General features: G+C 60.2%; 1 protein-coding gene across 1 annotated transcript; it reads right to left on the bottom strand.

Annotated features, from left to right (window-relative positions):
• Positions 1-8,960: 8,960 nt before the first annotated feature.
• On the bottom strand, positions 8,961-10,855 carry FOXC1 (forkhead box C1; the record flags this gene model as incomplete). The annotated part of the gene is made up of 1 exon (XM_084227761.1): positions 8,961-10,855. The coding sequence occupies one exon, from the start codon at positions 10,853-10,855 to the stop codon at positions 9,188-9,190; it is 1,668 nt and encodes a 555-aa protein (XP_084083887.1). The 3' UTR covers positions 8,961-9,187.
• Positions 10,856-12,802: the final 1,947 nt, after the last annotated feature.

Below are 12,802 nucleotides of genomic sequence, written 5' to 3'. Positions count from 1 at the left end.
ACCAGGCTTCTCTTGGCCTCCACGAATCGTCTTCACCAACACCAAGAAAGACACGTCTGCTGTGGAGCAGAACTGCCTGGTGTGACTAAAGCTTCCAGCAGGAGGTGGCACTTTAAATCTTTGTCTCATGATAACCTGAAATGCACTGTTTATAATTGCCCTTTTAAGCCCTAAGAAAAGGCTTCAAAGAAGCCCAGGCACCTTGCTGTGTTTGGGGATTCCAACCAGGTACTCTGAGTTGTAAGATGCATCTCATAAAGTCCGAGTTCAGGGGCATCTTTCAGGGCAGGCACTGCAGCCTGGAGTGGACGGGCTGGAGAGGACTCATGGGGCTCTCCTGCCCGGACTTCAAAAAAAAAATCGTGTCTGTTGGTGGATCTATCTTACAAGCCTCTCTACATATGCCAACGTGCCACCACACCTCTTCAAAAAGTGCAGTTTTCATCCCTGGGGCTACCTAGACTTTTCCCCCCCAGCAGTGACAAACAAAGCCTCTCTGGGAGCTGGTCCACTGCAGTGGGCCAGCAGTCAGGGATCTCCACTACCCACAGTGGTGGCCTCCCAAACACACAGGTGCTGGCCATGATTTCTTTGGGGAGTGGGAGGTGGTGTACTGCCCTTGTCTGAAGAGGGCTGGAGGCAGAGGCCTCCTCACAACTTCCCAACCTGTTCTATCCCCTGGGCACACCCAAACACTGAGCACCTCTGGGCTTACCTCCACTGGAGGTAAGGCTATTTGGCAGCCCTGGGCCACACTCCCTCCCCCAGCAGCAGGAAGCTGTGAAGATTCCTAGGCCTCACCTGGTGCCCTGGTGTGCCCCACCCCCAAGGACCTTTCCGAGGTCCTGTTACCGATAAGCCCACCCCCTCCCTCCCTTTTCTTTCGGTCAGTGTCTCTGCTTAGGGGTCCACGACTGACCACGCTGCCTACTCCCAGGTCAGGGTCACACACAGCAAGCACCCCCTTTTTAACTGGGAATGAGGGGGCCTGAGGTTTGCTTAGCCCAAAGTCTAAGGACACTGGCACTGAGACCCACTGGGGACTGTGTTGAAAAGCATCCCTAAGGCAGAGGCAGAGACCTGGAATGGCCCCTGTGCTGGCTCCCTAGCCCCTGGGGCTCAGGCGAGGCTCTAGATCTCCAAGCTGCCAAGCTCTGGCCTCGACCCAGAGGCCTGTCCCTGGATACCCACGACCCCCACCACCCACCACTGGGGAGACTGAGCGGTGCGCACGCGCCAGCCGGGTCACTCTGCTGGGCCCGCGTCTGCGCTCATGCTCATTGGCGTGATGGGCACCGGCAGTCTCGAGCTCGGCACCCTGGGGCGCCGCAGCGGCCTGAGGGCTGCAGGAGAACTGTGCTTCATCCGGCAAAAAAAAAGAAAAAGAAAAAGAAAAAAGGAAAAAAAAAATCCCCGCATCTCAGCCCGGCCTAGCCGAAGTGCCTGTGCGCCCCGGGCGCACACGGAGACCAGCGCTAAAGCCTGAGGTCCAAAGGCCGTGGGCGGGCGGTGGACCTGGGGAGGCGGCCGAAATCCGGGCCCTGGGACTCGCGCGACTCCGCGGGGAGGCTCTGGGCCCCGGCCAGCCTGTGAGGAAGCGGCACAGCCCGAGGCCTGGGCCGGAATGGCGGCTGAGGGCGAGGGAATGTATATTTGGAAGGGGTCAAGACCTCGGCTGGAGTCTGGCTTTTTATGGCGAGGAAGCCGCCTGGGAAGGGCCTTCTGGCGAGGCTTTCCTGTTGTGCCACTTTCCCCCCAGGCTATGCTGGGGAGGGAGGGAGGCCTGATCCGGGCGGCACCCCGGGCCCCTGACTCCTGCAGCCATTTTCCCGGGAACAGAATCTGCCCGCAGGTCGCCCAGCGCAGGAGCCAGTCCGCAAAGCAAGCGGAGGAATGTCACATCATTTCTCGGTCACCAAACACCCTCGTTAGAAAGCGCCTGTCCTGAGCCCCGACAGTCCGTGCAACCAGTGGGAGAGGGCGCGCGCGGGCAGCCCTGGTCTGGACCAGGACTGGTGACCGAGGAGACCAGCCCCTCGGGTTCCCTCTGGGAATTTCTAGCACCTAGACAGCCCTGGGCCGCCCGCTCCCCTCTCTCAGGGGACATTTTAGGCGGAGGATCTCGAACCTCACTCCCCCACTTCAGGGACGCTCCACATTGCTCCTCTCCTGCACGCCCCAAAGGCCAGCGCCCAGGCCCCGCGTGGTCTGAGTGTGCCCTTCGTGGGTGATCACAGTAAAAATCCTCTTTGCAACCTCCAGGCAACCCGGGGCCCCTGCTCCGCGGGCTCTGCTGGACGGCGTGCAGGGCTCCGGAAAGGCCCAGGTCCGCTCCCACCTGCAAGCCAACTCCGGCTCTGCGGGTCGCGCCCAAGCGCGGGAAGTGGCCGCGGGCTGCGGGGCCGGACTCCGCGGCTTCCAGAGCGCACCTCTGAGCCGTCGGCAACGATTTTGGTCCACTCGGAGGACAGAGATTTCGGTTTTCCTCCAATCGTAGATGCTTAAGAATCTGATTGCCGCCCAGTGACCTGCTTCCCCACCCTGGTACCGGGTCTGTAGCCGCGAACAGGACTCCCCCACAGCCTGGGGCAAAGGAATGAAGATGCCCGAAGAGTTCGTGTTGCTCCTTTTGTTGGGTTTCCTCCTTTTCCCCTGGGGTAGGCGATGGGGGAGAGGGGGTTTCTGACTTCTCTCTGAGTCTCCCCGCATCTCTGCCTAAGTGATCTCAGAGCCGGACAGCAGACCCCTTTATTCCCAACCTCCAATTCCGAGTCCCCTTCGGCGCCTCCTGCTGCGTGTCCCTAGGCCCCGTGTGGGACCCTCCACCCAGGTCCGACTAGAGGGATCCAGCCACAGGGACCCCACCTCCTGGCCCTGACGGCCCACACACTGCTCACTCCCCTGCCCACCCAAGTAGCACCAAGCTGTGTTGACTGAGGGGTCGGAGGAGCAGCCCACCCAACCTCCTTCCTGGGAGCCACCTACAGGGCCAGCTGTGTGTGTGAGGGGTGGGGGGTGAGGCTGAGCTGCCTGGTCCCACTGGCTGCAGGGCTCCCCAGCGGGCTGGGGGGACCCAAGGGAGAAGCAAAGAAAGAAGATGTTCCCAGGGATGAGGGACTAACACCATCTGGAAGAGCAGGAGACCAGGGAAGTGTCCTCACACTGGTGGGAGTCAGCTGGTGAGCCCAGGTGGGGACCCTGAGCCCAGCAGGAGCCACCTCGGGTCCTCCCCCAGGACCTGGCAGACCTACCTCCCTCTGGAGCCCGCCTCTAGGGGAGCTGCACCTCTTGGGGGGCTCCGCCTTTCTCTGGGGTCTGGAAGACAGGCCGGCCTGTACGCAACAAAATTCCAGATCCTACTGCATCTCCTATAATACGCTCAATATGCTGCAAATTTAAAATCAGTGAGGGAAAAAATCAAGTAAACAACAAAAAATATAATATAAAACAGAGGGTTTCTCTGGAGCCAGAGTGCCATGGGGAGGGAGAGCAACAAAGGTCTTCAGTGGGCCCTTCGCTCTCTCTGCCATATTTTGGTTTCCAATAAGGCGGACATGGTACATTTTGCTCAATTTTCCACTCCTAATCACGTTGAGAACGTTGTGGAGAACCGGCTTTCATTCTTCTGAATGGATTTTGGAGCTGGAATTCATTTAATGAAGTAGTACTTCTTTCTCCACTTGGACCTGGAACCTGCCAGTCCTGCTCTGATCTGTCTGTCTGTCTGTCTGTACGAGACCTGGGCTTGAATTGGGCATGACATCATGTGACATCTGCCCAGGCCCCAGTGGGCTCCGTGCTGGGTAGATACAGCAATCACCCAGGGACCCCATCGGCTGGGGTGAGGTCATGGCCAGAAGACCTGTGAGCACCTGAGAGGCAGAGGGACGGGAGGCAAAGAGAGGGGCAGAGACCAGACACATGCCATGGAAAGATAATGTTGGATTCAACTCCAAGCCAGGGAGGTGGAGTCAGGGGTAAGAGGCCAGGAAAGTTCTAGCTTTGAATACAGAGCGCAAATGGCTCGGGAAGGACTTTCTGTTTAGGTGCAAGTGAAAATGCCATTAATAAAAGCTCTTTGCAAGGAAACTTTTGACTCCTTAGCAATTGAAATAGGAGGGTTCAGGAAAGTGGGGTTTCTGAAGCTGCCACTTAGGCCCCAGAGCAAACCTCAGCGGTTCTGTGTGGTGCCCTTTGTGGCCACTGTCTGAATAAACTAGGCTTTGTTTGCGGGGCGCCCTCCTGAGCATTGGGCTTCCTGACCCTCTGCTCCCCCTTCCCCCTACAACTTGAAGGGGTGAGCTTGCTGACTAGATGCTCGGTCCCTTTTCTCCCCACCTCCCCCAAAGCTCCCTCCCGCACAGAGTCCTCCTCTGTCCCGCCTGGCCAGCTTTATTGCAAGGCCGCCATCAATCTTTCCCCTAACGCGACATTTGTTTATGACCCGGTGGGAAGGGCTAATGGCTTCATGAACCGGCTCTGAAATGAGTTGAGAGGAGTCTAAAGAGAAGGATCTGGGCTCAGAAGCAAATGGGGCCCTTCTCCAGGAGCTCTAAGGAGTAGGGGGCAGGGAGAAACTGTCACTCCACACAGTCTTGCTTCAGGTGCGACTCACAGTGGGGACAGCACTGCGCGTCCTAGGGCAGCCTCCCGTCCCCCTCTTCTGGCAAGCCAGCCTCAACTGGCATAGGGTCCAGGGTCTACGAGGTTTTGCACCACTGACAACAAAACATAATGCCCCTCCATCTTACAAACAGAGACCCCCTCCTAAGAGAACAGGGTGGGAGCGAAAGGTCCTATGTCCCTTCTTCACCTATCCCGAGTTTCGGGGGAGCCCATTAGGGCTCTAAGGCGCTCTTGTTTCCTGACCCTTTTTCCTGACCCCACAGGAAACAGCCAAGAGCTACGGGCCACCAGCACAATCAAGCCTTATTTCTCTGCAAACATCGATTATTAATGACACGAACTGTGTGGAATGATAAATTGCAAAATGCATGCTTGTTTGCATGCATTCTGGTGAAAAAAGGCTGCTAACTACATAACGCTGAAAAACAGCCCTCCTTCCTACCACAGGGACAATATGCCAAGCGCAAGCTTTTCTCTGGCATGTACAAGCCAGCATTCACTTGCTAGTGGTATAAATTGCTACATACAATAACAAATGCATCTACTACAGAAAGGACACACACTCATTATCCTAAAGCTTGCTATAGAAAGAGGCTAATTCCACAATCAATCAAGTCCCCACCAGCGGGGCCTGCCTGGTGGTGCTGCAGGCAAATTTCAAAATACTCTGCCTGTTACTTAGAGTGTCAAGGAGTTTCTCTGAGAACATGTTACCAACAAAATATCTTTACTGCTGAAAAAGTACAAATCAAAAGTGTGAACCGCTGAAGAAATAAGTAATCCTCCCAGATTAAACGAAGGTTGGCAGGAGTTGCTTTGACTTAAGTTGGGCATGAGCATCCAAAAGTCAATGCGCTGATGGTAGAAACCATAGGTGTGTGGTTGGTAAGATCAGAACTGCTGATCTGCCTTCAAACAGATGCTGAACCACCGTGTAGCCAGTAAGGCAGACGGAGCTACTTGCTTCCCTGCGCACAGCCCAGGCGCGTCCAGTGCCTAAATCAAACTGTGGATTCGCTAGGGGCAAAAATGGGCTAAGATGCCCTTTCTGGGCCACACATAAAAACCGCTTAGAAGCGCAGAGACTGGGTGCTGGAGCGCAGCCTATCTGCTTCCTCCTGCAGCCCCAGGGCTCAGGCCCAGGAAGGAAAACCTAGGGGCGCCCCAAGTCTGCCCAATGTGTGCATGGTTAAGAGAGGACTAGCCAGCGGTGGGCAGCAAGGGGGGCTCCTATTCCTTTCCTGCTGGCCCAGCTAGTTGCTCCCACTCAGATGGCATTCGCTCCCTCTGGGCGCCAGGGCCCAGGCCCACCTTCGGGTATAGGTCTCAGAGCCTGACAGGGCCTAGGTCCTGGGCAGGCCGTGGCCACCACCTCTGGGCTGCCAAACCCAGGCCGGAGAAGAACCAGAGGGTCGTGGGCACGTGGAAAACGCGGAGCCGGACGTCGCCCGCCGCCTCTGCGTCCATTAGGCCCAGCGACCGCCCGCGCCGGCCGCAGCCAGGTGATTTGCAGCCTCTGTAAAGCGACCTCACACGCCGCGCGGGGACGCAGCTCCGCCGCCGAGGCCGTCTGGGGGCCCCGCGCCGCCCGAGCAGCTCTGGCGCCAGCGGGCGAGGCCGGGCGGGCTGGGGCTCCTCCTGCGACGCGCGGCTGCCCAGAGGCGGGCTGGCCCCGGCGCGGTCACCCGGGAGCGAGGGAGCGCCGGTGACCTTTCCACCCCGGCGGCTCCTAAACACACGTGTGTCCTCAAAACAAAGGCGGCGAGGAGTAGAAACGGGGAGCCCCTGGGCCTGGGCGGCGCGAGGCCGAGTTGGGGTGGGAGAGCAGAGCCGGCTGCGCCCCGCGACGCGGAGACCCCGACCCTCCAGCGCGCGCCTGCCCGTCGCCACCTTCGGGGCGCGCAGTCCCGCTGGCACCCCAGCCCCGGCCTGGGATGACCCCAGCACACCCCGGGCAGGCCTGCTGGCTTCGACTTTCGACCGTCAACCACGGATTTCGGGCAGAGGCAGCAGCCAGGGGAGCGAGAGCCCGACCCGGGCGCGGGGCGGGGGAGCGTGGGGGAGGCAGGAGCTGCAAACACAAACAGAAGCCGGCCGGGCCGCGGCGGGTAATTACAGCTAATTAGCTGAAGAGCCTTCCCGGTCCCGAGCCGCGTCCCGGGGGTCGGCGTCCCGGACAGGCGCGAGTCCGCAGGGCCGGGGCCGCCCAGCGACGCCCCAGCTGGCCGGGACGAGGCGGGCCCCGCATCTGCGCTCGCCACCGCCACCCCACCCTGCCCTGCCCCCGCCCCAATTCCAAAAAGTTGAAGCCGGCAGATCGAGAAAGGTGCGCTCTCCCGCCGCCCGCCCTGCCCCGTCCGTCCAGGGCCGGTCGGAAGGGCCTGGGCCGAGGGTCACCTGCTGCCGCTTCCCCTCCAGGCCGCAGCAGCCCCGCTCCGGCCACCCGACCCTTTGTGCGCACCCCCCAGCGCGCGCTCGGCTCCCGGCCGCGGGAGGACTCGCAAACGCTGGCTAAGTGCGTGACTTCTCACCCCCCTCCCCGCCCCAAAGGGGTGCGCCAGGAAGCTCGAGGCAGCCCCGGGACCCAGGGCCGGGTCAGCCCCGGAGCAGAGCTGGGGAGGCGGCCCTCGGCTCGCCCCGGCCGGCCGGGCTTGGAGAGGCCCCGGAGGCCTGCGCCTAGCCCACCTTTCCTGGCTAAGAGGGTGCGACTCTGAGGGAGGAGACCCAGCAAACAGAGGCCACGTAAAGCAGGTTTTTGACTGAAATTAGAGTGTATTTATTTGCAGCAATCCTTTAACAATGATCAAATTCTGAAAACAACCACCAGCAATTACTGCTAAGTGTTGCTTCTAGATAGGAGCAGCAGATAGCAGGAAACTGTATTATCTCGAAAACAAACAAAGGCCCAGAATGTCTGTAATCAAATCGCCATCTCCCCAAAGTCTGATTGACAGGGCAGATCACCCTAAGATAATGAATTTATTACATTTCCTGGGTTATTTACAAAGGGGGAGGGCCAATCCGGATTGCCCCCTAGGTTTAACTGTAAATTAACAAGAAAAATTGGATTGAAAAGAAACCACCCTGGACTACAATGTTCTGCGTCTCTCCTTCCTTCTTGTTATTGCTTTCATCTTTTTCAAAAAATAATTGCTCTACAAACATATCTCCTAAAATAGTTTCCCAAAGATTAAATATCCCTTTCCAACCCTCAGTATATTTTTTTTTTTAAAAAATCAATCCTTCCAGTTAACACACGAAGGACTGTAAATGTGGGTGAGTTATATACATACATTTTAAAACTGGTTTATTTTCCCTCTTACAGAGTGAAATTAATAGGAAAAAAAATCTACCCAGTATTTGGCTTACCGGATGTATAGTACACATCGCAATTTTTTTATGTGTTATAATAAAAGCCAAATATTCATTTGTCTATGTCTGAAGGCACATCGGACTTTTACACACAGGAATTGCTGCCGATTCGCCGGCTTAAAAAAATTCCAAATCATGTTCTGTCATAACTGAGAAAACGTCTTGGTTTATATGCCAACTCGGATCTGTTTAGGAAAATATCGTTTTACTAGCCACAAAGCAAGCTGACTATATAGTACAAATTGCAGAAGATGCAGCAGGAAAAAAAAAAATCTAAACAAAAAGAGGCTTTTAGATGAAATTTGACAAGGAATAGTCAGAGGGTTTCTCGTTATTCAGAGATTTCGAATAGGTCATTTCTAGCGTTTCAATCTCTGAAATCTTTCCTGATGAGAAGCTTGTATTAAAGTATCCAGACATAAGGTCTCATTCAAAATGAATGGTAATTTATTAATAAACAAACAATGAATATGTCCAACAAAAGAAAGAAAAGATAGAGAAAGATTAATACAGTTTCCCTTTTTATAATGAAAAAAAAGGCACAATTTAAAGTTTCAGGCAATTTAACGTCAGGTTTTGGAAACACTTTCTGGCGTTTGGTCCACGACATCCAACTACAAATTAAAAATAAATTACTATGTTGCAATTTACATTTTAAAACAAGTCCATGAATAAAAAGAAAGCGATTTTCATATAGGGGGGGGGGCTTTCCCCCTTCCTTTCGACATAGGATAAAATAATATCTTACAGGTGAGGGGTGAAGGCAGGCGAGGGCAGGAAAGGGGAGCTGAGAGGAGAGAGGGGGAGCGTGATCTCTGAAAAGCAAGAAGAAACTTACGTGTTATCTGGAGTAACACTGTCCTTTAACAAACCGTGACTTTGCCGTTTCTGTACAAAATAGTTTACAGTTTTGTTTATCTAGAGAAGGCAAAGTAGAGGTGGCTCTGCATGACTCTTTTAAGAAAAATAGTTTTCTTTGTGCTGGTGAGTTGAACTTTTGGAGGGGTCGTGTCCGCTGGTTTAGTGGCTGGTTTTCAAATTTTAAAAACTGGAGATATATATATATATATATATATATATATAATTTTTTTTTTTTTTTTTTGGTTTCGATTTTACACGGACGGTTCTTTGGGCTGTTCCTGCTCTGGGGTTCGAATCAGTTCGGCGTCGAGGGGTGGGGGCGGGGGTGTCAAAACTTGCTACAGTCGTAGACGAAGGCCCCGGAGGTGCGGTACAGGGGCTGGCTGGAGGGGAAGGCCATCTGACAGCTACTGTTCCCGTTCACCGGCGAGTTGTTCAAGCCGATCCTCTGCGACTCGAACATCTCCCGCACCGAGTGGAAGTTCTGCTGCTGGCCGGGGTAGCCCGCGGCGGCGGCCGCCGCCGCGCTGGCCAAGTGGCCCAGGTCTCCGCCCGCCTGGTTCAGGTACCACGAGGTGAGGCGGCCCTGGTGGGCCGCGGGGTGGTGGCCGGCCTCCTGGCCGCCGCCGCCGTGACTCAGGGACGAGGAGCTGCTGCTGGTGACCGGGGGCAGCGAGTAGTCGGGCAGGGGGTCGTCCACGGCCGAGCCGCCGGCGCCCCCGGGCGCGCCCTGCAAGTGGCCGCCGCGCTCCCCGGCGGCGTAGAGGCTCATGGCCTGCAGGTTGCAGTGGTAGGTCCCCGCGCCCCCCGCGCCCCCGCCGGCGCCCGCGCCGCCGCCGGCGCCCGCGGAGCTGCCGGCGCTGGAGCTCTGGCTGCAGGGGGAGCTGTAGAGGGAGCTCTGGCCGGGCGAGTAGGCGCCCAGCGCCAGCGGGGGTGCGATGCCCGCGCGCGACGCCCCGGCGGCGGCCGAGGCCAGGAGGCCGGAGCCCAGCTCGGCGGCCGCGCCCTGGGGCGACCCCCGCAGCGACGTCATGATGTTGTCCACGCTGAAGCCCTGGCTGTGGTGCGGCGGGGGCGCGGGCGGCGCGGGCGGGGGCGCGGGCGGCGCGGAGTCCGCGCCGTCCAGGCTCAGCGGCCGCGCGGACGGCAGGCTGCCCGGGGGGCTGCTCCCGCTCGACAGGCTGCTGCTGCTGCTGTCGGGGCTCTCGATTTTGGGCACCGCGGAGCCCCCGGCGCCGCTGCCCAGGGCGGCGGCGGGGGACAGGGGCTGGGGCGGCGAGGGGCACGTACCGTTCTCGGTCTTGATGTCCTGGATGCGCACGGGCGGCGGCGGCGGGCCGGACGCCGCGCCCTCGGCCGGCTCGGACGGCGCGGACGCGGGCGGGCGGCCGGGCGGCGGCGGCGCGGACGGCGCGGGCTCCTTGAGGTGCAGCCGGTCCTTCTCCTCCTTGTCCTTCACCGCGTCCTTCTTCTTGAAGCGCCGGCGCCGGCGCAGGAAGCTGCCGTTCTCGAACATGTTGTACGAGTCCGGGTCCAGCGTCCAGTAGCTGCCCTTGCCCGGCTTCTTGTCGTCGCGGGGCACCTTGACGAAGCACTCGTTGAGCGAGAGGTTGTGGCGGATGCTGTTCTGCCAGCCCTGCTTATTGTCCCGGTAGAAGGGGAAGCGGTCCATGATGAACTGGTAGATGCCGTTGAGGGTGATCTTCTTGTCGGGCGCGTTCTGGATGGCCATGGTGATGAGCGCGATGTAGCTGTAGGGCGGCTTGACCATGTCCTTGGGCTGCGGCTGCGGCGTGTAGGGCCCGTAGGCGCGCGCCATGCCGCCCGGGTACTGCTCGGCGTGCGCGGGGTGCGAGTACACGCTCATCGGGGCGGGCATGGCGGTGTAGCCGCCCCCGGCCGCCGCGGCCGCCGCGCGGTAGTAGCTCTGCTCGCCGCCGAGGTAGGGCACCACTCCCAGGGAGTTGGGGCTGGACACGGAGTAGCGCGCCTGCATGGCCCCGGCTCGCCGCCGCCGCCGGCCCGCGCCGCCCGCCGCCCCCCACCCTCGCGCGGGCCGCCCAGTCCGAGTCCGGGCCCCGCCGCGCGGGTGCCGGGCCGCCGCCTGCTCCCCGGCCTCTCCCTGCGCTCGCCCCGGCTCCTGGGGCGCCTCCGGGCCACCGCGGCTCCCGCGTCGGTCGCAAAGGCGGGTCGCTGCGCGCTGGGGGCGAGGGCCGGCCCGGGACGCGGCGCCCGGCCTTGGAGCCGCCGGCCGAGCAACTTCCAGGCGAGGACCGGGGAACGAGCCACCAGTGGAAACCAGGCAGGCGCGCTGCTCGCCGCGCCGCCCGCGCCTGGCAGGAGACTGTCCCGAGCCGCCGGCGCAGGCGGCCAAATACCCGGGGCGGGGGGGCCGCGCCGGCCGCCTTCCCGGGCCCGCGTCACCTTTTTTTCAGGCTCTCGCGCGCCGGCCGCTTAAGGAAGCATTGGGAAAACTTCTGAACTTTTGAGCATCCGTCACCCAGCGAGGACTTTTTTACGCAGTTACATTTTTTCCGGGCAGCGCAGCCCCGCCCCGCCCCGCGCGCCGCAGCCAATGGGCAGCGAGAACCGCCTCTGAATGAGCTGGAGGCCGAACCCCGCCGGCCCGCGCCCCGCAGCGGGAGGACCGCGGGGCTGACCACACGCGCGCCGGCCGCCCGCGCCCCGCGCCCCGCGCCCGCGCCCGCGCCCCGCGCCCCGGCCCGCTCGTCCCCGCGCGCCCCGCGCGCCCGCCGCCCGCGGGGTCCCCCCCCCAAAGCCCCCGGCCCTCCGCTCGGACTCCCCGGTGCCCGCAGGCTGCCAGGGTCCTCCCCGGCCCCGCGCGGACCCTTCTCGGGACTTCGCTCCCGGATGGCACCGAGTCCTCCCGGCCCAGCTCGCCGGGCGCGCTCCCACCCCGCGGCCGGTCTGGCCGGCTTCCGCGCCCGGATTTCCCGGGCCTCTCCTCCCTTCCTCCTTTTCTCTCTCTCCCTACCCCTGCCCTCCCCGCCCGATCGCCCGTCTCGCCCGGTTCGCAGACGTCTCCAGCCTCCCCCCACCTGGAGGTTCTCCGGTGCTGAGCAGGGTTTCCAAGGGCGCGGATCGCGCGGCTCGGCTCGCTCGCAGCTGGGCTGTGCTCGCGGTGGGGAAGGAGCTGTCGCCCCCTCCTTGCGGTCCCCGTGACCCCTCCCTCGCAGGAATAAGGAGGGGGGTCGGGCCAGGGTTCGCGCAGGTAGGCAGCGCCCGCCCCTCGCTCCGCAGCCGCGCTCCTTGGCGTCCCAGGGCCTTCGACAGCCTGAGGGGACCAGAGGCTCCGGTTGCAGGCGTCTGGGGGCTGCCCTGGGCTCTCCTCCAGGGAGGGCGCGGGGTGCCTCGCCGCGCAGCGTCCCCTCTAGTCCTGTCGGGCTCAGGCGACTCCGAGGAGGGGGTCAGACGGTGGGCTCAGGGACGCGTGCAGGTGCGATGACAATCAGTAAACAAATACGTCTAAGAGCTTGACGCGTCCCTGTCCAGGCTGCATCTCCTCAAGCGCTGGGCCGCTGGCTCTCAGAGATAAGGGGTGTGTTCAGGGCTGGGATGTTCAAAATCGCACCTGCAGGGCAGCTCCAGGATTGGGGTGGGGGGTGGGGGATGTGCCTGTGTCTGAGTTGTGCAGTTTCTGGGTGCCCGGGTGGGGGGAGAGGAAGCAGAGAAAGGAGAGGGCAAGAAACGAAGCAGCAGGAAAGAGACGGGCCTCCCTCCGCGCTCCAGCAACTCCAGAAAAGTCCCTCTTGGAGACTGGACACCAGAGGCTTCCAGAAGCCCGGGAAATGGCAGTTTGGGAAACTGAAGAAGAGCGGCGAGCGCGTGAAATACCTCCACGCCTCAGCTCCTGACAATTTTTAACCCCGTTAGGAGCCCCTGATGACTTCCCGCTTGAATCCCGGCTTCCTCGTTCCCAACA

The sequence above is a fragment of the Talpa europaea genome, assembly GCF_964194135.1.
Source record: "Talpa europaea genome assembly, chromosome: 2".
NCBI lineage: Eukaryota > Metazoa > Chordata > Mammalia > Eulipotyphla > Talpidae > Talpa > Talpa europaea.
Note: the sequence above shows the minus strand (reverse complement) of the source record. Positions and strands in the feature narration are given on the sequence as shown.